Source organism: Ornithodoros turicata, unplaced genomic scaffold (assembly GCF_037126465.1).
Source record: "Ornithodoros turicata isolate Travis unplaced genomic scaffold, ASM3712646v1 ctg00001124.1, whole genome shotgun sequence".
Lineage (NCBI taxonomy): Eukaryota > Metazoa > Arthropoda > Arachnida > Ixodida > Argasidae > Ornithodoros > Ornithodoros turicata.
Window position 1 is genome coordinate 62,380 of NW_026999470.1, and position 24,343 is coordinate 86,722.

Consider the following 24,343-nt stretch of genomic DNA (forward strand, 5'->3'; position numbering starts at 1 on the left):
CTAATTTGCTCAAAAAAGGAATGTGTGCGTTTCTTGTACTAACTTCCCCTTATGCAAGGTTGTAGAAAAATGTTTTCCGCTAATGGGGAGGGAGAGGACATCATTCTGGAGTCTCGTTGACCTACAATGTGTCGTGTGTGAAGGTCATTTTGAAGAGTGTAGGTGGTAAAAGACTGTGTTCCCACATTCTTGGCAGTGTTGACTAATAACCATAATGAACTAGAGAGTACATTTGTTGCTTCATATATTTGTGTCATGGCAAAGTATGTAGAGATACATCTGTCTCAACATGCAGGTGCCAAAACTGCTTTTTGTGCCTAAAATATGATGAATAGTCGTCTGTTCAACACCACTAATCATGTGCCAGCCTCCATGACAACATGATTAACATGTCCCATAGATGTGTGCAATGCTGAAGATGATTGTGTACCTTCTATGGATTCTTGTTTCAAGAAAAGTACTGTGTGATTTGCTAACAGCACCTAGCTGTACCTTCACAATTCTACATAAAAATATGTCAAGTTTCCGGAAGGAAACATCATGAAGGTCCACAGCGAAAAACCCTGAGACGAGGGATAGGAAGGGACATACACAATGTCTCAACATAGCGTGTTTATGTCCCTTCTTGTATCTCCTCTTCAGGTTTCGCCATCATGGACACTATCACCAGCTCGCTTGCTGTTGAACCGTTCTTTCAACGATAAGGGTCACTTTCATGGACTGGATGGCAGCCAACATGCTGTCAATAAAAAGAATAATGGAAAGAGCTAAATATGATCCTTAGGCTGTGTGTGGTCATTGCTTTCTGACAAATGGTGACTTAGAATTTCAGGACAGTGCCTGCAGTGGTAGTATTCTTGTGTTCTCACCCTTGACGCCCATTGTGTGTCATCGGTCACCTGTAATCTGCTAATATGCACATAGCTAAAACAAAGTATATTTGTATTTCTTTGAATACAGTTGGTACAGCACATTGTTTTTTACATGTTCCATGGAAAATATAAATAAAAAATTCTCTACTCTGCAAGTCTCCTGTCAGCTCTACAAAGCAGCTTCGAACTTCACTAGAAGCCACGTGTGAAACCTGGACCAAACTAGTGGTGAGGGTCCATATAGGTCATAGATAGATACTATTGTTATTATTACATCATAGGTCAGGCTTAGGTCCTGGTTGGTAGCAACGCATTTGAATCTTATTAAAAATTGGTGCAGGAGGTGACCAACATAACTAAATACACCAACTGAGTCTCACAAATTTTGTGGTGTTATACTTTTGAAACAACATTAATACGCCGCAGTGGTCTTTTCTCCTTTGTTCCTTTTAACCTAGAAATATTAGGTCTTCGGCATCACCAGCCTTAGTTGCTGAGCATGCAGTTATTTACGTTGAGCACTGCAGTTTCATATTTGTTTCTCTGGACAAGCAAGCCCGCTTCCCCATTTTGATAAGAGTCTTTCAGCTTTGACAGGGCATTTGTGGACAAGGAAAACATTTGGACTATTGTGTATTTTGCTATGAAGTGCACCGTACAAGGCAGAGAACACCATCAACCATTCCCACCAAGGTTATTAAATTTGTGATAAAGTACATATACCTTTTGTCACTGACTAATTTGGTGGCAAAGTTACTTGAGTGGCAGTTGTGGAATTTTAAGCACGTGTTTAAAAAAAAATAGGATATGGGAAGTGCTGACTGGTTGAACATGTGGAGTACCCAATATAATAATTGGGGGTTTACGTCGCGAGACAACTGAGTGTGGAATACACAGCACAGTGTAATGTTCCTTATTCTGGCAATGTTAGCATGGTTCAAGAAGTGGGAAATGTTGCACTACCCTTAATAACATCCGTTGGGCCCAGCAAACAGGATACACATACCCTGATCTGAAGACACTATGCCTAACTCAAAAGCAATATGAGATCGACCCGTACGTGTTTATTTGCGAAACTATTATGAATGAAATATGGCCTGTGTGGTATAGAACAATGCGCACACTCAAGTAAACATGCAAAAAATACGTATAAGGGCTCTCGACCTACATGCCGCGATGCGCTCTACGAGATAAACAACACACTACAAAACTACATCCAACACTTTTTGTGCGGGGCAACTCTATTGAGCACTTTCATATAACCCACGAATGGTTCAACGAGTGCAGTTCGAGTGGTCACGATACATTCCTACGTCGTTCATTGCAGTCGCGTTATGATGCTGCACAATATATGTATCTCGTGTAACAAGCCTGGCAATCGCACGATGTGCATGGGCAGAAATACGGCCTTCTTTCTTTGAAGACCAGTCCTCTGCAGGTATATGCTCAAACGATCACCAAGTCTCACATTGTTGCTCAATCGCTGCCTGCACTTGTAGTAAAAGCAGCAAACGGGTTGACGTGAATAGCAGCTGAACGGTTGAACTGCGAAGCTCTCGAGCACATAATCATAATTTCACGCCGAAAATGATGTTGAGGTGAGTTCGCGGTTGTTGTTTCCATCGTTCAATAGTTCTCGGGATTACCTCGGGCGAAACGCTCATCGTAGCCGGCGGCCATAACTGGATTTCCTCGCAAACGGGAGAAGACGCCAGGGAAGTCAGAGAAAGCCTCAGCTTTCATCCAATCAGACGCACGATTCTCTATCTACGTAGATGGAGCAGGTTTATCCCATCTACGTCACAAAAATGGCTGCGCCCATGGCTTGTTTTGGTTTCTTTGATGAATTAATTTTCGTAATAGGAAGACAAAATTGAGAAACGAAGGTGCGTTTCGGGGGCAGTTGGATGTGCTCGTTCTGAATATCACAACCGTTTCAACACATCGGGAAATCGGCGTAGCTGACCTTTAAGGTTTCGCGAAATTAAAAGGGCAATCCACGTGAGACGACCAAGTGCTTCGGAGCGATCGAGCTGATTGGTGTAGGTGCTAATCTGTTGGCCAGATAGATCGCTTTCCAACCGAGATAAGGCGAAGCTCGCGTCATTTCTACGCTCGGAAATTGCTTCTTGCTTCGGCTCATTTGCATAGCGACATTCAGCCTCGGACACTTCAAGACAGTTGCGCGTTTAAGAATTTCTTAAACATGGAATGGTTTTCAACAATGAATATCTTCCGTTCTGCTATCCCGTTTTTACGCGAAATCCCTTAATTAAAGAATTAATGAATTTGAGGTAAGTAATAAACTCAAAAGCGGCATCTATTTCGTTCCGCTATTTTTTAAACAAAAATTTTGTGACGAATAAAAAAACAAAACACCCTGTATATGGGTAATGACCAGTGCTATGGTGTTGGTGGATGACCGGCAAACAACCTGCAAGAATTGAATGACAAGTGTTCCTGGAGTTGTGCCTCCAGGAAAACGAAAACTCTAAAGCATAAACAGCATATCAGGAGATGAAATTGTTACTGCTAAAAACACCACAAATGAAGCCTGGAGCCTAAGATGAAAGAAAAACAAACAAAATATTAGGTGTGGGAGATATTCGTTTATAGAAAGTGAATCAAAATGGGCACATTACACTGCCGCGCCGATTTTTCAATATCGGCGGCGGCGGCGGCGCTTCGGCGCGGCGGCGCACACCTGTGCCGCTGCAGCGCTTTGCAACGAAATGTCCGTGCACCGAAATGTCCTAGACTCCTACACACTGATCTCTATAGTAATAGGCTGGATAGCGGATTGAGGGTGCAACCGTACGGTCGCCGGCCGCCATCTTGGGAAGCTCAAAACATTGCCGTCCGCCACTCAGCTGCATTATGTGCATGCGCCTTTGCATAGCACTTTTGTGGTGTCATGCCCGCCTGCTGTGGTTATGGGTGTACTGACCGTACTGGCAAGGCACCGGGGACGACATTTCACAAGTAAGTGACATGGTTTTACAAATAAATGTGATTTATTAGTCCACGAGCGGAGTGACAAAACGTTGCTGTTGATGCATGTGCGCGGCACTTTGTGAATCGTATCTCAAGATCTAAGCGTTAAACTTTAAGCCGTACGTTATCTGCATAGAGTCATTGTGATAGTCTAGCCTTCCTGCAGTTCACGGGTATGGTCTCGGCACTCAGCAAGCGTTGAAGTGCGCTTGTCAGCTGTGATATCTACGGCTCAGTTTGTTGGTCACGGTATCGACGATTGCTTGCTTGGATTAGCCTTGTCATCCCTTCCGTAATTGATGGCATAAATTGTTCAATGCAGGTTCCCTCACGGCCGCCCAGAACATTTAAACAAAGTGTGCGGAAAATGTCAGGCGAAAGGACTGGACGCCGTCGACGACATCACTGGTCTGCAGCAAACATTTTAAAAACAAATGCTTCGACAGAACGGGCCAAACCGTTCGACTGAGGCCTGACGCTGTGCCCAACAAGTTCGACTTCCCAGAACACCTCCAGAAAGTAATAATGCATGCGACATATGTAGAGGCCAGATTTATATCCACTAAAAGCTAGTTGAACACACATGCATGAAAAACTCATTTATCTTGCTCAAAATATGTACCTCTAGGAATTCACTTGCATGCATTTAAAATACGCAACAAGCTCACTGGGGCAAAAGTATCTTACTTTATGTTACTTTATGTAGTGTACAAAAAGCATGCAGAGTTGAAAGCATAGATTGAGAAGTTGCCCGTCAAAAGGAACTCGTTACAAAGTTACCGTGTGAAAAATGCAACTAAGTTATTCAGCCCGAAACGTAGCTTGAAACGTTACAGAGTTACTTAAAAAAAAGAACGAGTTGCTCCCAAGTTACTTCGGACACAAAATAACACTACACAGGTGCAGCTGAGTTCGACCCTGAGTTGCCTGCGTTGAGTTTTCGTTTATGTCCAACAATTCGAACGTGTTACATCTTATTCCCTGTCTGCACACGATGGTTCAGCTTCATTTCAATAGCAGCAGTTCTTACTTCCTGAACAGAATACTGTCATTGACTGGACATCATATTTTATGACATAAAATGCTGTGGAAGAACCGTAAAGAAAGCAAGGAAATAAGTGGACGTGAGTGAAAAGCGAATTAGTAACTTGGAACGTAGCTTAAGTTACTTTGGCAAAGTTACCTGAAAAAGGAGTTCCTCTGAAAATTAACACGGCGCAAAAGTTGCGAGTTAAGTTATATAGTTACCAAGAAAAGGAACTTAGTTACAGTAACGAGTTACCTCGAACTCTGGTTGAAAGTGTGTATTTGCATGAAAATCTAGCCTCTAGAATCATGTTCCCTAGTTAAGAGTTCCAAGCGATGGTTGATGATTGGAATCAGTACTACACGAAGAGCACCTTAAAGCTGCAGCTAGTCCAATATATGAAAACACTCCTGAATTATGCATTCATATGCAGTTAAAAGCCACTCCATATTGGATAGGACAATACTAAGACGGGCAAAAGCATATAAAGAAAAAATTATTGCATGAACATGTTGACTAACGTACAAACTCGTATTAGTGGGACATAAACACACCAGCCACATGTCTCTTTGGTGCATTCCAGCATGTTTACTTTACTTAGAGACAATAAATAATTTTTCAACCTCGAATGTCTACTCTTTATTCTCGCTGCTTAAGCTTGCGACAACACATGTTTGAATGCAGCCCAAATGAAAACAATGTGATCCGTCTGATCAAAGAAGTTTCCCAGTGCTACAGCAGTATCGGACTGTACCACCTTGCCAAAGAATATACAGAGAAGGTGACAGCCAGGCCTCAGCTGCGAAAGAAATTGTCAATGTTGATCATATTCAACAACCAGTAATGCACTCTGCCCACTTACCTGCTTGACTGCTTCAAACTTGCTGTTGCAACTGGACTTGTGATACTTTGATGTTGGAACTTTCACCACAAGACCTTGCTACTTAGCCTTTTTATGACTTATTCACTCTACCTCTAGTCATTTTGAACTGTCTTTACCGCCATTTATTTCCCCAGTGCACATATTTCTAGTCGGTATGTTTTTACCGTCATATAGCCTTTATATCACGTATCATTCTAGTCCTTTGGAAGTGCTTCAGTGCCGTTCGGCATTTCGTGTCATAACCAGTCATATCTAAACTTTCTGTGCAAAGCATAATGTTTATACCCAAGCATATTAAGGTAATTACATAAACAAACGTGCCAAACATTCCCTGGCATTCCGCACACCCGAGCAGAAAGGAAATGGGAGAAACACGGGAAGCAACACGCTGACGGACGACAAAGGAAACGTAACACAACAAATACAACACCACACAAAACCAGCAAATCACATAATCGTAGTTCAAAGTACAAGATTGGAACGACACGCGCTCACACGAGTACAAAATAGACAGGAAATAACATGTATGTGACAGGATTTCACACAAAAAACGTAAGGAACTCAATCACGAGGGATTTCTGCAGCGATCCGTGGCAAAATTTTAGCGAAGCAGCAAGGGAAGCGCTCACAAACAGCAAAACTTGTCACAGCTTACATGCATTCCTATGGGCTGTAATCGCTCTTTTGAGCACCGCAATATGGCGGCCGGTGGTCGTACCCTTTCCCGCGATACCCTCACCCATCCGCTATCCAGCCTTTATACATAGAGATCAGTGCTCCTACATCACAGAAGGCAAGTGTCTCCCCCTGTGACAGAAAGTAGATTCATTTTCGCCTGCACTCCCTGCACACGGTAAAATACTCTGTGTAATTAAACTAATTGAAGTAATTAAGTTATAGGAAAAGATACTTAGACTGATTTTTACCTCAGTAATAGTTACTTATCAATTACTTCCGGTTACTCATGTTCAAGGTGACCAGATGTAAAACTTTGGAACACAGTTTCACGTCCCACAGTTCCAACGTTCCACCCCAGGGCATAACAGTTAACAGTAATTAAATTAGTTAAACACGCGCCTGAGAAAGTAGTTGTTTACAGTAATTAGTTACACAAAAGCAGCTACTTACAGGAGCTCAATTACTTGTAGTTAGTTACAGCTGTGGTGGTGACTTCATCTGTTCCCGACGATATCCCTCGCGTGTGTCCGTGACGGTACAGGCACGCAACATAAAATCGGTCGACGTCGTGATGTCGTTCTCGGCACGTAGGAATATTGCAATTGTATTGACAGGAGACATAATTTCACGCCTGAACACATTGAAACACATTTGTGATTTGTGTGATTTGTGAAACACTCCAAACACATTGAATGATGCTTGTTTTCTACTGACTTCAGTGACTTCAATAAGAAGACGTGTGCACGGTGTTCCAAAATAATTATTACCATGCGATCAGCGCTGTTTTGTGGATGCCAAAACCTCCATATTTTTCTTCTTCTCTCGCTGTCTGTGTTAAATCTTTGCAGTGAAACCGATGGATGACTTCAGAAGTTATAATACAAGCGTATTGTCACCGAAGTGCACGCGATAGACTAGGAAGGGAGTTGCCTCAGGACAGAAGCCACCGATATTTCGAACAGGCGGCGAATATCGGCGGCTTCTGTCCTGAGGCAACTCCCTTCCTACATTCTACCGGTTCGCTGGATTTCTACCCATCTACGCGATAGACTAGTACGTTACCGTAAAGCAACCAATGCTCACGACATCGCTCCTAGTGCCAGTAGTGCAATATTGATCGCGCCTATATTCCGAGAAAATTCGTACGTTTCGGCCGCTTAGTGACTTTTTAGGCGCCCGAAACGCGACCTTTAGTGCCCTAATATCCGCTCTGTAGTCATGGCAAGGGGACACAAAGAGGAAGGTACGTTTTGCTGTGGCTGCTAATACACAGCGTATTTGCATGTTACCATGCAGATCCCTTCCCTTCGATCCCTTCCTTAAAGACGGGAATGACAATCGTTATACAAGACCATCTCTCTTCGGAAAGAGATCAAGACTCAACTCAACATACGATTTTGTCAAGTGGTTCCAAAGGTTTCTTTCTGAACATATAAACAGGCACGCACGATCAAGCGCTTTATAATATACGTGCAATAATGTTTCGTAGTGTTCATAACATTACTAGGCATAATAAGATCCGTCCAACCAGTAATGAGTAATACTGGGTCGACAGAAGAGTCCTACGATCGCATTCTGTTACTTCTTCGTAATAGACTCGAAGAACGGCTTCAAGGAGTCGAAAACCGTGTCCTCGTCTTCTTCGGCGGACACCTGCAGATGTCAAGTGAAGTAAAACATTATCAACAAAGCTACCTAGGCTTCATTTCTTGTTAGTGCCGTGTGTACTGGCGTGCCGACAACGGCAAGCAGCTCCATTGTCACCACCACCCCGGCCTGAGCATGTTCGTCGAGCTCGTAATTTCTGAAACTAAGCACGCGTTTTTTCGCTATTCTATTGTAGATCAAAGAGTGATATTAAACGGTAGGAGCAACTTATTTATTTACACATGGTAACACGAGACTGCACTTCTTCAGGTTACAAAAATATGAACATGGTACAGGAACATATATACAGTTGACGGGGGAGTTTTGGTATGAGAGGGAAACAGGGTGATGGAAAGGATGCAAATACAGTTAGAAAAGAAAACAAAATAAATGCAGAGAACACAAATACAAACGTAGGGGTTTCCCCTTCGTTTGTATTTATGTTCTTTTCATTTCTAACTGTACCTCTACCTCTCATACCTCATACCTCTCTACCCTACCTCTAATACCAAAACTCCCCCGTCAACTGTATATATGTTCTGTATATGTGTATATATATATATGTATATATATACACACATATACAGTTATATATATATATATATATATAACTGTATATGTGTATATATGTTCCTGTACCATGTTCATATTTTTGTAATCTGAAGAAGTGCAGTCTCGTGCACGGAAGACTTGTTACCATGTGTAAGTAAATAAGTTGCTCCTACCGTTTAATATCACTCTTTGATCTACTCATCACCGGCAACTTGACACCGCCTATTTTTCTGCCTTCGTATCTTCTATTCTATTGTACACAGCTTGATCGCATAGCACCCCGTGCGCCAACTATTGCCACAAATAATGGGGTTACCGCTTCTGATTCGAAGAGAGAAGGGGTGTACACGATAATTGTCCCAAAAAGGCGTCTCTTAAACCTTATGCGGTGAGGTTGTGTTTTTAGAGTGTACAGTACACAGAACTTGACGACATCACACGGCGAGGACCACTCATTGCACAGAAACTAGCAAGCAAGAATTAGCCGTCTTGCCCTCGCAAGTGAATAAGATACGTTTTAGAGAGACTGAAGCATTCAGGTAATTTATTTTACTAAACGCAAACTTTCGCAGGTCAGGAAGCAGGTAACGGCAGGTCGCTTCGTCAGGTAACACGTGTCTTGATAACTGTGTTGATAATAATGGTGTTGATAATGTTGTATGTTGATAACACGTGTTGCTACCAACACACGTGTTACCTGACGAAGCGCGGGCTCTACGGGAAAGCTGGTGTTTAGTTAAATAAATGTTCCAGTCTCTTTAAAGCTCTCAATACACTGAGTGATACCGTTGAAGGAAGAGAGAGAACCTAGTTGAAGGGTGGAACGAGAATGTTTTATTGCAAGAGCGCAGCGAGCGGGGAGTGTGCGCTAGTGATGTGTCGTTCGTGGACGAACCCTTCAAACTGAACTAGTCATTCGGGTGAACTGAACGAACTAGTTCAACAACAACCAAAACATTAGTTCCTCAATTCAGTTCATTGGGCCTTGACACCCACAACGCATAAGCTTTGATACGCTTCCAAGTGTGACATCTGCGCCATCTGACGAACGTTTTGTAAAGCTAACAAAGCACATGCGCGCAAGAAGAAGGGCGGGAGACCACGGCGCATACGCTGTGGCCTTGAGTGGCTGTGACGCTGCGCTCAAGTGGACTGTGTGAAGGAAGAGAACTGGATGAACTAAAGAACTAAACGACGTCGCGACTCGCGAGTCGTTTCGAAGGACTCGCAGAGCCTGCCGTTGCCTGTCAGAACTGCTGCTCGTCCACAGCGCATGCGCTTACGGAAGAGCGCGGGCGGTGCGGCGAGGAAGAGCCTCAAGTGGACTTAGTGAAGGTGTGAAGGAAGAGAACTGGATGAACTAAAGAACTAAACGATGCTGCGGGACGTTTTGAAGCACTCGCAGGGTCTGCCGTTGGCCGTCAGAGAAGGTGCTAGTCCACAGCGCATGCGCTTAAGAAAAAGCGCGGGGAGGGAGAGCTTCGAGTGGACTGTGTGAAGGTGTGAAGGAAGAGAACTGGATGAACTAAAGAACTAAACGATGCCGCGGGTCGTTTGGAAGTACTCGCAGCGCCTGTCAGAACTGTTACTCGTCCACGGCGCATGCGCTTAAGGAAAAGCGCGGGGAGGGAGAGCCAGCAGAGCGGCTTTGAACGCCGTATGGATTGAAGTACTGTGGCAAGTGAACTATATGAACGGCGAACGCTGAACAAGAGTAAATCATTTAGAACTGATTGCGCTGAGATCGCTCTGAGCTCCTTCTCGCAATTGTGGACTGCTAGTGGCGCCGTTATGTTCTGACTTCTGGCTGACTGCTTGTGTGACTGGCACACCCTGGAGCGGGCACGCTATTTTTGCGGCAATACACTGCAAGCTTCCCAATTTTTCCTCCACAACGCTAGACGTTGTACTTTTCTTCAAGCTCTCTCATGCATTTGAATGAAATGAGTTGAAACTGCGGTTACTCTATCACACTTCTGTGTTCTCAAGTTCGCAGCAAGCAGACGTAAGTGATCAGAAATACACGATTGTAACATTGAACGACGACGGCACCTTGCATATTGATCTGTGCAATACTTTTCTCGTTAAAAATATACGTAGAAAATTACAGCAAAATAAAAAAGCGACCTAAAAGATTACGTTTGCTATGCATTTTTCCACATACAGTTTTCCAAAGGTTCTCGAACCTTTGGAAAACTGAATTGCAAGATCATTTTGTTGTATCTCTCTTGGTCGATCCACTTTAAAGTTTGGGACTATATTACTTGATTGTGTTTAATTGCGAACAGGTGAACGAATGAACTATTCTTTTAGACAGTTCAGTGGAGTGAACTGAACTAAATGAATTAGTTCACAAAAATGAACTGACTTGCCCATCACTAGTGTGCGCAGAGGCCGACGACAGAGCGCTGTGCCTAGCTGGGTCGCTACAGCTGCTCCCCCGCTTAGCGCGTTGATGAAACGCAAGAGTGGTGCGTCACCAGGACAGAGGCCCAGTGGACGGATTTTGCTGAACGGGGAACGGCAGGCTGGTAAACGGAGTGAGGGGTGGAGACCAGAGCGGCCGTCAGGGCAGGAGCAGGAGCCTCAATGTATGCAGGCTTTAATCGGTCGATGGACACATGCTCTTGCTTGCCGTTGATGATGAGGGAGAAGAACTTGGAAGTGTGGCTGACGACTTGATAGGGATCAGTATAAGGGGGCTGTAGTGGCTTTCGGACAGCGTCGACGCGTACAAAAACGTGTGTGCACGTCTCCAGGTCGTCGTGCACGTAAAGCCTGGAGGAAGATTGTTGACGAGGGGGTGCTGGGCGAAGCTGGTCGAATATGGCTTTGAGCCGGGAAACGTAGTCTGTTGTATCTGGCTGGGGAGTAGCCTTGGGGGACACAAGGAATTCTCCAGGTAGTCGCAGAGTTGTCCCGTAAACGAGCTCTGCTACGGTGCACCCCAAGTCCGGCTTGAAGACTGAACGGAGGCCGAGCAGGATGACAGGAAGAAGTCCAAGAGGTGGGGGTGGGGTGTGCCTTGAGGGTGGCTTTGAGTTGTCGATGGAATCTTTCCACCATGCCGTTTGACGCCGGATGGGAGGAAGTGGTCCGAATGCGTTGAGATCCCAGTAAGGTGGTGAGGGCGCTGAATAAACACGACTCAAACTGCCGCCCGCGGTAAGTAGTTATAGTGGAGGGCACCCCGAAGCGGGCAACCCACGTGCTCGTGAAGGTAGCGGCGACAGTTGCGGCGGAGATATCAGGCATGGAGGCCGCGACAGGCCACCGCGTGAAACGGTCTACTACCGTGAGTAGATAGCGGTGACCTTGAGAAGGCGGGAGGGGGCCCACGATGTCCAAGTAGACCTTTTCAAACCGGGTGTCAGGTGCAAGGAAGGGGTGCACGGGAGCAAAAGTGTGCCGCTGTATCTTAGCTCTCTGGCACTGCTGGCAGCCACGTGTCCAGTGCTTGATCTCGGCTTGCATGCCGGGCCACACGTAGCGCGCACTGGTTAACTTCTGCGTTGCGCGTATGCCCGGGTGCGATAATGCGTGAAGGGTATCAAATACCCGCCGGCGCAGGGCTGCTGGGACAAAGGGTCGTGGATGCCCCTGGGATACGTCGCCGACAAGCGTGGTGGCGGTACCGGGAAGGAGGACGTCTTCGAGACGAAGCGACGATGTAGAGCTTTCGCGGAGTATGCGGAGGTCTTCGTCTGAGCGTTGCAGGTCAGCCAATGTCTCTAGGCTGAGCGGAGTACTGATAGCTTGCGGAAGACGTGGTGACAGTGCGCCGATGCGGCTGAGAGCGTCGGCCACGGGGTTGTCGTGACCGCTGACGTGCCGAATGTCCGTGGAAAACTCGGACACGAAGGTAAGTTGGCGAATCTCCCGTGGTGAGTAGCTGTTGCCGGATGAAGTGAACGCGTGGGTCAGCGGCTTGTGGTCGGTGTATATAGTGAAGACGCGACCTTCAAGAAACGGGCGGAAATGCTTCACCGAGAGGAAGACAGCAAGCAGTTCACGGGAAAAGGTGCTGTATCGAGTTTCCCTGTCTTTTAATTTCCGAGAGAAAAATGATAGCGGCTGCCACGCGTGGTCGATCCCTTGCTGAAGCACAGCGCCAACGGCCGACGACGAGGCGTTCACCATGAGCGCGGTGGGCGCGTCGTGCACTGGATGCCTCAGCAAGGTGGCTTCAGCGGGAGCCTGCTTGATACTGCAAAAGGCATCGGTGGCGCGCGATGTCCAGGCAAGAGGGGCATTGCGGCCTTTGGAATCTGTTAGCAACGCTACCAAGTGTTGGAGGGTGGATGCGCAGTGCGGCACGAATCTTCTGTAAAAATTTACTAGCCCGAGGAACTCGCGGAGCTTTCGTGAGGTAGTCGGCTGCGGAAACTCTTGGATGGCTTTCACCTTGGACGCGAGAGGAGTGAAGCCCGAGCGGGTGATGTGGTGGCCCAGAAAATCGAGTTCTTCCACTCCAAACTCGCTCTTGGCAGCGTTCACGATGATACCAAACTCCTTGAGGCGGGCAAAGAGTGTGCGAAGATGGTCGGCGTGTTCTTCCGGGGTGGCACTAGCGACGAGCAGGTCGTCAATATAAGCAAATGCGAACGGCAATCCTCTGATGACTGAGTCGACGAACCGTTGAAAAGTTTGTGCCGCATTCCGGAGTCCAAAGGGCATGCGCAAAAATTCAAACAGCCCGAACGGCGTGGTTATTGCGGTCTTACCGATGTCCTCGGGCGCCACCGAGATCTGGTGGTAGGCGCGTACTAGGTCGAGTTTCGAGAATATTCTTGCGCCATGCAGATTTGCCGCGAAGTCTTGGACGTGTGGTATCGGATAGCGGTCCGGTACAGTAACCCGGTTTAGCTATCTATAGTCCCCACATGGCCGCCAGTCACCTGTTTTTTTTTTTTTTGGACCATGTGGAGAGCTGAAGACCAGTCGCTAGATGGCCTAATAATTCCGAGCTCGAGCATGTGCTCGAATTCTTCTTTGGCCACTTTGAATTTCTCTGGCGCCAGCCTGCGAGGGTGAACGTGCACTGGCGGGCCCGATGTCACAATGTGGTGCATGACGTGGTGTTTGACCAGGAGCTTCCAATTTGGTGGTTGAGTGAGGTCTGGAAAGTCGTGCAAAATAGCTTCGAAGTCAGTTTTCGGTTCGAGTCGACGGATGGTAGGGGTAAGTGGCGAGGTGACGGCAACTCCTTGAACTGAAAGGCTGGTGGTTCTATCAGTTAGCCTTCTTCGACTCATGTCAACCAGGAGCCCGAAGTGGGCCAAGAAGTCGGCACCGACGATGGCTTGGGGTACCTTGGCAATCACAAAAATCCACCGAAAAAACGCGGCGTGGACCAAAGTTGAGTGTAACGAGTTTTTCTCCGTAAGTCGTAATAGGGGATCCGTTGACAGCTTGAAGACTGGCGTTAGGCGGGGTCCGCTTCTGATCGTCTCGAGAGGCGGGGATGACGCAGACCTCCGCGCCCGTAGCAACCAAAATGCGGGCGCCAGAGCCGCGGTCAGTGATGTAAAAGAGGCGTGGGCGACTTGGGGCTGCGTCAACTAAACTGGCCGTCTTCAGTTGTTGACGCTCCCGTTTCCCTGTCTGGCACAGGGAGGCTGGCAGCGGCGGGCACGGTTTCCAAAAATTTGGTGGTACCAGCACTCATCGGGATTTGCAGACTGTTGGAGAGGCGATGGTGTGCGACGACGGAAGTTGCCGCGACGAGGGCTGCGGTGTCTTGGGCTTCGCGATCGGCCGAAGCGTAGGCTTGATGCAACAAAGCCAGAAAGGCGGCTGACTTCGTCACGCAGCTCCCGGAAGTCTGACGGTGATGGTGCAGAGGGTTGTGGAGATATGGCACAAACAGTTGGCGGCGCAATGTCCATCATCTTATCCGCCATCTCCGCTAAAGCCTCGAGCGAAACGCTGCTCGACGTTGTTAGTATCATGCGAACCGTGTTCGGAAGCCGCTGCAGGAATAATTCGCGCAGGATGGATTCGTCCAAGGATGAGGCCCTATCGCCCAACAACTGCTGCATCCGACGCAGCAGCTGTGAAGGCTTCTTGTCGCCGAGGACCTCAGCTGTGAGCAGTTGTCGCAGACGTTCCTGTTCAGAGGCTGTCGTTCTCTTCGTGAGCGCGTCTTTTAACGCGTCGAAAGGGTTGGCTGCTGAGGGGTTGGTGATGACGTCCTTGACCTCTGACGCTTCGTTAGGGCCAAGCGCTCCAACGATGTGAAATAACTTTGTTTGCTGTGCAGATATGCCTCGGAGGGCAAACTGCTCTTCGATGTTGGCGAACCACAGAGCCGGGTCGGCTGGCCAGAAAGGCGGAATCTTCACGGCTACAGCATGAAGAGTGGGAGGTTGCGACGCCAGCGGTGCGGGGTCCGGCATCGTCGGCGCCGGAGAGGTCATGGTAGCTGTGTTCTACGTCCGGGTCACCAGTGAAGGAAGAGAGAACCTTCTAGTTGATGTTTTATTGCAAGAGCGCAGCGAGCGGGGAGCGTGCGCAGAGGCCGACGAAGATCGGCGTGCGCCGATGACAGAGCTCTGTGCCTAGCTGAATCGCTACACCGTTATCACTCTTGATTAGTGGAAAGCACAGGGCGCACGCCTTCTTGTGGCAATTGATACAATTGCATAAGTGTCACAAATAGGCAAATAGCTCGTGTTTTCAGAAAATCAAGGGCAAGACTATGTCACTTGGACTGGTGGTTGCATGGTTAGGAGCGGGCTATGCGGTCAAGTTCCGTTGAAGAGCATACGGTGCAACATAGCAAAGCGGTTATCTTATCTGAAGCGCCGTCGGCAAACATCACGTTGTGCTAGGCGAAACAATCAAAATCGCGATATATAACACGAAATGAGACGACGTTTCAAGATTAGCCCTGCTGGCGTTTGCTATTAAATGCATTAGGGAGCACAGCTTCCCTAGATCCCCGTGGTCGGTGCACAAGCAACAGTTTGGACCACATGGACGGACTGCTTGTGATTCGGGGAGTGATGCGCCCGTCCAAGCCCCCAGTCACGGGCATCTCTAACGGATAATGTTGCTCGTTTCCGCTCTTCTCACCAGAGGCGCGCGCAAAGAAAGGCCAACTCTGAACACACATCCCGCCACTGCCCGACGCGTTAAGGGCAACCTCAATGGAGCGAATGTATACAGCGAAAAGCTGCTCAGCGTCGAAGTCCCTGCGCGAGGCGTCAAAAATGTGAGCGTCCGCCGCCGATCTGCCCATGCTAGATATTTTCGCCCAGCGTCCGCGATTCCGGAGGCGTCAACTGCAGATTAACCAATCAAAGTGCTCTTTCGCTACGAATCTACGCCAGATCGTCTGCACGTGGCCGTCTGCTCTCGTGAATCATCGTCGTCGTCTTCTTCTTGCAACTGGATGCTGTCGTCTGCTCGCTGTTTCGCCAACTGCATCGCTAGAACGTGAGGCATTCTCTGCCAAGAAACATGTTTTCCTTTCGCAGTAGTGAATATGCCTTTCGTTACATTACTGGGCGCATCTTTTCAGACAGTTGTTGGATTTATTTGCAAAATTTGTGACATTAAATGCATTTTTTCGAGCAACTGATTTCACTAAGATTTCACCTTATACTCTGGCAACAGTGACATCACAGCATGACTTCCCGGCGCCGTCCGCTGGTTTTTCGTCCCGTGGAACGCGCGTGGCAGTCTGCCGCGCGAACTTCATTGCAAAAAATTCGCTCCATGGAGGTTGCCCTTTATGCTCCAGCATTGAGGACTTACCCTAGTGACTAGGTCTTCGTACTTTTGCAGTACAGGCTGCGATTCCTCGTGGAATATCTCGACACGACGTTTGATGGTGTCAACTTGGTCATCGATTCGGCCGCTGGTTTTGCCGCGTTCTGCGAGACGGGAAATCATCGTTTCGTCCTTGGCTTCGAAGTACAAAAGATTCGTGCATTTGCACACCTGCAACCATCGAGCATCAGTGGCCGTTCCGTTAAAATTGATACGCTTTGCATCATGAGCCAAATTCTGGGCAAGAATTGGTAATAATTGAACCTAAGTCTAAAAATCCCAAACCGAGAAAAGGGGCCTGATCTGATTGTACGTCCAAATGACACACATGCATTTCCTGTTTCTTACCCTCCTTTAGGGAAATTGCAGAACGGTCCTAAATTTTCTATGGCAGGTACATACTGGTATGCACATGTCACTGCTGCAAAAATACTAAAGAAGGGGGGGATATGTTTAATGCAAAGTTAAAAGAGAGAAGGGATGTCGACTAAAGAACTAAAGATGGGTTATGTCGACTTATCCCCTTATTGCACACAGAGCTTCAATTATGGAACGGTGATATTATAACTTTGAAAAAATTAGACGAAATATGAAACCGTGTCAAAGCAACGCTGTGGGCGAGTTGGTACATATGCTGACAAAAAACAGCTCGGAGACACGACGTGAGTAGACAAACAGCGCTTTGTTTGTCTATTCACCTCCTGTCTCGGCGCTGTTTTTTGTGTCAATGTGAATATGTCTTTCCCAGTTTATGCAATTTGTACCGCGCTAAACAATACCGACCAACAAACAAGGAGATGTTTCTGTAAGTTGAACGTGAATTCATGTACTGAGTGGTTCCAAAGCTGTTCGGGGAGTCCATAGGTTACATATGTGTGTAACCCTCTTAATTTCAGCTAACATTATTACGGATTTCTTTATTAATGCTACAGAACTATTTTGCTACAAAATTCTTCGTGCACTTAAAACTCAGTTCGGACGATAGATGGCGCCACGCGATACGTGGGCGCAGAAGTGGCATAAGAAGTGGCATGACCCGCTCGTGGCTGCCTGCCGGCGCCCGACTGCGCGACGAGCTGTGCCAAGTAAAGCATAGCACCCTGCGTGTTTGCTAAATACGGTTATCACGAGGCAGCTGCGGGCATTGTAATGCTAAGTTATATTACATCTTGCAAGCTTAGAGCGACGTCGAGCTTCGTCGTGACGTGAGGACTGCCGACACGAACAAACGGTCGTTCTCTGACTTCCCATGTGGGTGACTGTTGTCTACACGTAGCAGCAAATCTAGTTAGGCCTGTCATCATCCTCACCGGTTCCGTATGGATGCTTCAGATCGTTAAAATCGAAATACACGACACAAGAAAAACAGCACGATTTATGCATCATTCACTCCATGTGCCTGCCACCAGCAACAGCAAGACAATCGATTTTGAGAAGCTGAAACGTACCGAAACGCACCACGCTGAAACGTACCGATTCTGAAAAGTATATCAGCACTTATTTTTATGCAGCCAGCTGGCTGCATAAAAATAAGTGCTGATATGCTGACCAGGCAGCACAACTGAAAGCCGAGCGCAATAGGGGTGGACGGGTAGGTGGAAGGTCTTCAACAGACTCGTGAAACTAAAGGACAGTGATAAGACACATACCGTCCACCCCAATTGCACTCGACTTTCAGTACATTGTGCTGCTTGGGAGTGTACAAAACGAAGGAAGAAACACAAGATCGGCGCCTATCTTATTTCTTCGCGCCAGATCCCAGAGTGCGTTTCCTCTCTTTTGATTTGATTTGATTCGGGTTTTATTGGCGCATCAGCTACAAAGGCCATAATGCGCCAAATACCACTGAAGACTAGTTAGTTAAAAGGTACGTGTGTAGGACTAAAATGTGAGTAACTGTGCATTAGTATTTAAAATCACAGATGCTTTAAAAACCCAGTATCTTTAAAAAACCTATATACGTTTTCAAAAGGAACAAAGCTGTCATCACCCAGCAGAAGCATTGGGTGGAGGGGCAAGAAGGTTCTATAAAAAGGAGCAAAATGATGTTGACGAAGATGTTGGTGCGCTGGACACGTGATGAGGATGTGAATGATTGAAAGCTGTTTCCCACAGTGGTTGCATTCCGGTGGGTCTTCTCCTCGAAGAAGATACCCATGCGTCAAGTATGTGTGTCCCAAACGAAGGCGAGACGATAGCACTTCATATAGTCGACTGGACATACCAGGTGAACTGGAGCCTACATAGGGCTTGATACTGTGTAATTTATTATTGGTTTGCTGGTCCCAAGATGTCTGCCAGTCGTTATTGATGCATCTTTTTAGACATAGTTTGAGGTCTTGATATGGAATTTCGAAAGGGGTTATGTCACTTATTAGCGCAGCCGTAGCAGCATGATCAGCTCGCTCATTGCCAGGTATCCCAACATGACTGGGTACCCAGCAGAAGAGTAGCTGATAGGCCCTATTAGCTATAGTGCGTGCCAGGCTCCTTGCACGAGCAACTACCAGGTTTTTAGTGGGGTGTATGTTACAAATAGCCTGCAGAGAACTGAGGGAATCTGTGTATATTACTGAGGATCTTATGTGATTTTGTAGGATGTAGTTCAGGGCTAAAATTATTCCATACACTTCAGCAGTAAAAATAGACATGGTGCTCTTTAGACGGTGTGAACGTGTAACTATTCCAGTAACCATAGCACATGAAACCCTGGTATTTGTTTTTGATCCATCAGTGTAGAATTCGATATGGCTGCCAAAGGTTCTCTTTAGGTGCTCGAATTCCTGTTTCAATACAATGCTGGCGTATCACGTTTGTCGAATCTGGTCAGTGATTTATCACATTTTGGATAAGGTTGCCATGGTGAGATTTTTTTGCTGCACTCAAGAATCAATGAGTTATATTCTGAAAAGCCATAGTGCTCAATTTCCTGCGACATGCGCATACTAAATGGCAATACCGCTGAGGGTCTGTTCAAAAAGAGTTGTTTATATTGTGTCTCTCTTATAGCAGGGATCGCCGGGTTTTGTGGGTAACCTCTAGTCCTTAATGCATATGACGTACTCAGGTAGAACCGCCGTCTTTCGAGAGACCACTCATTGGCTTCTACGTAAAGACTCTCGACTGGCGAGGTCCGGAATGCTCCAAGTACCAGGCGCAGTCCCAGGTGATGTACAGGGTCCAACATTTTCAGAGTAGAAGGCCGTGCTGACCCATACACCACACAACCGTAATCAAGTTTTGAAAGGACAGTGGAGACATAGATCCGGTGTAATGTATCGCGATCTGCGCCCCATGATCGGTGTGAGAGTACCTTTAAAATGTTCAAAGACTTAATGCATTTTTTCTTGAGAGTTTTCAGGTGAGCCGAGAAAGACAGTTTTTCGTCGAAAATAAGACCGAGGAATTTGTGTTCAGGTTTCACGCTTATACTTTGGTTGCACATAGAAAGGGTGGGCTCTGGGAACATTCCCCGAACCTTCGAGAAACGAACACAAACTGTCTTGTCGGGAGAGAATTTGAAGCCATTTTCCTGAGACCATCTAACCAGCTTATTTATTGTTAGCTGTAGCTGACGTTCGCACACCGATAGGTTAGAGGAGCAATAAGAAATCTGAACATCGTCGACGTACAATGAATACTTGATTGTTGTAGGGATAACACTTGCTATAGAGTTCATTTTTACGATGAAAAGGGTCACGCTAAGTACGGACCCCTGCGGGACACCATTTTCCTGGATGAATGGACGAGATAGTGTTGTCCCAACTTGTACCCTGAAAGTTCTCCCCTGTAGGAAATTGGTAATACATTGGAACATTCTGCCACGTATACCAAGTGCATGCAAGTCTCGAAGGATACCATATCGCCATGCTGTATCGTATGCCTTCTCTAGATCGAAGAAAACAGACATACAGTGCTGTTTCCTGACGAAGGCTTCTCTAATCGTAGTCTCCAAACGCAAAAGTTGGTCGACTGTTGAGCACGCAGCTCTAAAGCCACACTGATATTTATCTAAACAATTATTTTCTTCTAGAAAATACATAAGACGGTTATTGACCATGCGCTCAAAGGTCTTCCCCAGACAACTTGTCAGCGCTATGGGTCGGTAACCGCATGGGTGCGAGGGATCTTTCCCTGGCTTCAGCAGTGGAACTATGGTTGCCTCCTTCCAGCCAGAAGGGAGAACACCTTCTCGCCAGATAAAATTAAAGAAATCCAGGAGAGACTTTAATGAAGTTAAAGACAGATGTTTAAGCATGGAGTACACTATGCGATCAGGTCCAGGTGCCGAGTTTTTAGGGGATGACAGAGCCCTTTGTAGCTCCGCCATTGAAAAAGGTGAGTTGTAACCACACTTCTCATCTGACCCACTGTCAATTGCTTGCCTTTCAGCAGATGATTTAATTTTTAGGAAATCTCTGCTGTAATGCGATGAACTTGACACTTGTTGGAAATGTTCCCCGAGGGCATTGGCCTGCTCCTCCATACTTTGACACACTGTACCATTTATTTCTAACAATGGCACACAGAAGCTTGTATAGTCGCCCTTTATTTTCTTTAGTCTGTCCCATATTATTTTTGATGGAGTTGTAGCATTTAAGGATGATACGAAGTTTCTCCAAGATTCTTTCTTTGCTTGCTTTCGCGTCCAACGTGCTTTTGCTCTAGCTCTCCTGAAAGCAATTAGGTTTGTTGTAGTGGGGTGCCGTCGAAAGACACCCCACGCCCGGTTTTGTTCTTTGCGTGTGCTTCCACAATCGCTCGTCCACCAAGGCTTGGAGCGCTTGGGGAGTCGGCCAGATGTTTGTGGAATGGACTGTTCAGCGGCATTTATAATTGTATGAGTGATCAACTTATTTGCCTCCTCAACATTTAAACCCTGAAAAGCAGAAGATGGGAAACTGGCTTCTCTTTCAAATATTTCCCAATTTGCCTCTTGTAATTTCCACCGTGGTGGACGTGTTCTTATGTTGTTAGTGTGACCACGAAATTTAATAATGAGCGGAAAATGGTCGCTACCTCGGGGATTCTGTTCGACTGTCCAGTCAAGAAACTGGAAAATGGATGGGCTGCATAGTGAAATGTCTATGCAAGAGAAATTTTGTGTTGAAGAGTTCACATATGTAGGTAACCCAGTATTCAGAAGACAGAGTGACCCCGAAAGGAGGACCCTCTCCAACATTTTGCCCCGTGCATCTAGTTTTGAACTTCCCCACAAAGGATTGTGGGCATTCAGGTCGCCTAAAATCATAAACGGCTGGGGGAGTTGATTGCATAAGTCTTCGAAATCTCTTTGCTCTATTACCACTGATGGGGGCAGGTACAGTGAACAAACCGTGAAAGTCCTGTCGAGGCATACTTCGACTGCTACTGCCTCCAAGTCTGTAAGGAGCGGAAAATGTTTTGCAGGTATGCACTGTGGAAGGACTACAGCCACACCACCAGATGCACGTGCGCTGTCTGTGCGGTCCTTCCTGAAAATATTATGTCGGCGGAAAGGGTTTAGGTTTTCTTCGTGTAGGTATGTCTCTTGTAGGCAGAAACAGACGGCTGTGTACTTTTCAAAAAGATCGTGTACATCATCAATGTTGCTGTAGAGGCCTCGACAGTTCCACTGAAGGAATACCTGTCCCATAATTAGAATGGAAATTGGAAAGAGCAGAGGGACTCTGTACATTGTGTGTTAAGGGGGTATGACCCTTGGCGGGGGAAGCCTCTGTTTCTCCTTCGACTTGCCTCTACCGCGACCTCCGTGCTTTTCTCTTTGCTCCTTCCCTTGAGAAGGAGCTCTCTGGTCCAGAGTACTTGGAAGACTTGACGACGATTTCTGCGACATGCAGTCATCGTCGTCAAGCTCCATTGAGTGTGTGGCAGTCTGGGATGAGCTCCCAGTGAGCCCATCCCAAACTGAAAACGCACCATCAACCTCCGTAGAGATTGTGGCGGGAGCCGGCGGAGACGAACTCTCCGCAGACTTTTCTTGTGTTTGGGGAGTGTGGAGTGGAGGCCCACAAGTTTGGGTCCCCACGGATACTCTGAGCGATGCCACTCCCCGGCGCACCGCTTCAGAGAAAGATCCTTTTTTCTGAAACTCCAGTTGCGTTTTCGCTGCTTTGTAGGTGAGCTGCTGTACAGTCTTAATTTTCAAGATTTCTTTTTCATCGCTAAAACGTGGGCAGCTTCTTGAATAGGATGGGTGGTTGCCTTCGCAGTTGACACAACGGAAAGTGTTCTTACATGACTCTGGAGTATGGTCATTGCCGTCACCTGCGCACTTGGGGCATATCAGGCGTCCACGGCACACTTGGGAATGGTGGCCAAATCTCTGGCACTTGAAACATCGACGTGGGTTGGGTATGTAAGGTCGGACGTGACAGTTTACATACCCAGCCTTTATTTCTGTGGGGAGTGTGTGCAACTGGAAAGATAATATGACGTGCCTGGTAGGTATTTCCTTGTTGTCCCTGCGGATGGATATTCGTTTGGCACTGATCACCCCTTGGTCTTTTAAACCCTCCTCGATCTCTGTCTCGGAGCACTGCAGTAGCTCCTCACAAGAGATAACACCTCTGACTGTGTTGAGCGTGCGGTGCGCAGTCACTAAGACTGGAATATCACCAATTTGCTTTAGCGACAACAGTGCTGAGCTCTGTTGCCGGTTCTGTACCTCAATGTGGATGTCACCAGTTCTCAATTTTTTTTGCATTGTATGCTTTACCAATGACTTGTTCAAGAGTTTTAGCAACGAGGAACGGAGATATACTAGCTAGTGCTTTTGACTGATCCTCAGCCTGAAGGATGAGAATCTTCGGGAACCATGGTTCTGCAGTGGAGTTGAAGAACTGCAACGTTTGAACTTCGGTGCGGTGCCTTTTGTGGCGCCGATCAGGGTTTTTCGAGTGAGTGCTATCCATAAAGTGGAGGAAGTGATTCGGTGCAGAAGTGTGTCACCCACCATGGAGCCCAACGAGGGAACGTGTCCCACACGTTAACACTGCCTCTGCACTATACCCGAGTGCAGTTTTCTAAAGGAAGAAGTACTGCCCAAGGTTGACCCTTGCCGCCAAAGAAGGTGAAAAAGGAAAGAGAGGGGTTGAAGAAGTAGAGAAAGAGAAAGCAATGAAAAGGGAGGTGGCGACTAGCTGAATAGTCCTGGCCGGGCCTTCCAGGATCACCCGTCTATGGGAAGCAGGGGCCAAAGCGGTGTGTTGCATTCCCGGAGGGGCCCCGAAGGGTCCTAAACAACCTCCGGGTCCACTCAACCGCCAGGATCCCCTTTTCCCCAGACACGGGAAAGCCACGCACAGCTATACGTGGGGGTCTCCCTCCTGCGGCGACCCAACCGTGAGTGCAGGAGGGGGCTACTGCGGCTACTGCCGGGCGATGGGGGCGCCAAGTTCCCGACGCCGGGCGTTTCCTCTCTATCATTACATCATAACCCATTGCACTTTGGCTCTTACATTTGACCCATATCTGGAAACCATTACAACATTTCATAGGTGTTCAACGATTGTTGTCGCATTATTCCTGGTTGCATCAGCAAGAAGAATTTAAATGGATGATATCGACTGGGGATCTTGGTTAGACAAGGTCAGCACGACGTAAATGGCACTATCCTATGACAGTGGATTCGATCCATTTTTGTGTCTTTCTTACTCTCCGAATTATTGGGAGCTTCCTTCACAGACGACGGCTGCGATCTTCCTCAAAACTACTCCGCTGCACGCACAACAACATTAAGCGGCGTCATGTTGCTGTGATGTCTGCTTCTGCTGATCCGGGGATTTGGGTTCGAACTATGCTCACAAGCAATTTGACATGCCGCGTGATGACATCGCCAATTGGCATCGTATAGGCAGTGCCGGCTAATATGGAGCACAGAGCTACTACAGTTGTATGACCTGCGCGGCAGGT

General features: G+C 47.0%; 1 protein-coding gene and 1 long non-coding RNA gene across 4 annotated transcripts in view; both read right to left on the reverse strand.

Moving 5' to 3' along the window:
- Positions 1 to 5,517: 5,517 nt before the first annotated feature.
- On the reverse strand, positions 5,518 to 7,228 carry LOC135376481 (uncharacterized). Its single transcript, XR_010417705.1, has 2 exons — positions 5,756 to 7,228; positions 5,518 to 5,692 (listed from the first exon to the last, which is right to left on the reverse strand). It is a non-coding gene; the product is annotated as an uncharacterized LOC135376481 (long non-coding RNA).
- A 671-nt stretch (positions 7,229 to 7,899) lies between these two features.
- LOC135376482 (ensconsin-like) overlaps positions 7,900 to 24,343 on the reverse strand; it is a 29,652-nt gene continuing 13,208 nt past the window's right edge. For 2 of the 3 annotated variants that reach the window (XM_064608996.1, XM_064608995.1), the window contains exons 7-8: positions 16,415 to 16,600; positions 7,900 to 8,107 (exon numbers count right to left, since the gene is read on the reverse strand). In XM_064608996.1, coding sequence (XP_064465066.1) covers positions 8,033 to 8,107; positions 16,415 to 16,600 — 261 coding nt within the window. In that variant the 3' untranslated portion in view covers positions 7,900 to 8,032. The remainder of the gene's footprint in view (positions 8,108 to 16,414; positions 16,601 to 24,343) is intronic. The other variant, XM_064608997.1, reaches the window with a different exon arrangement.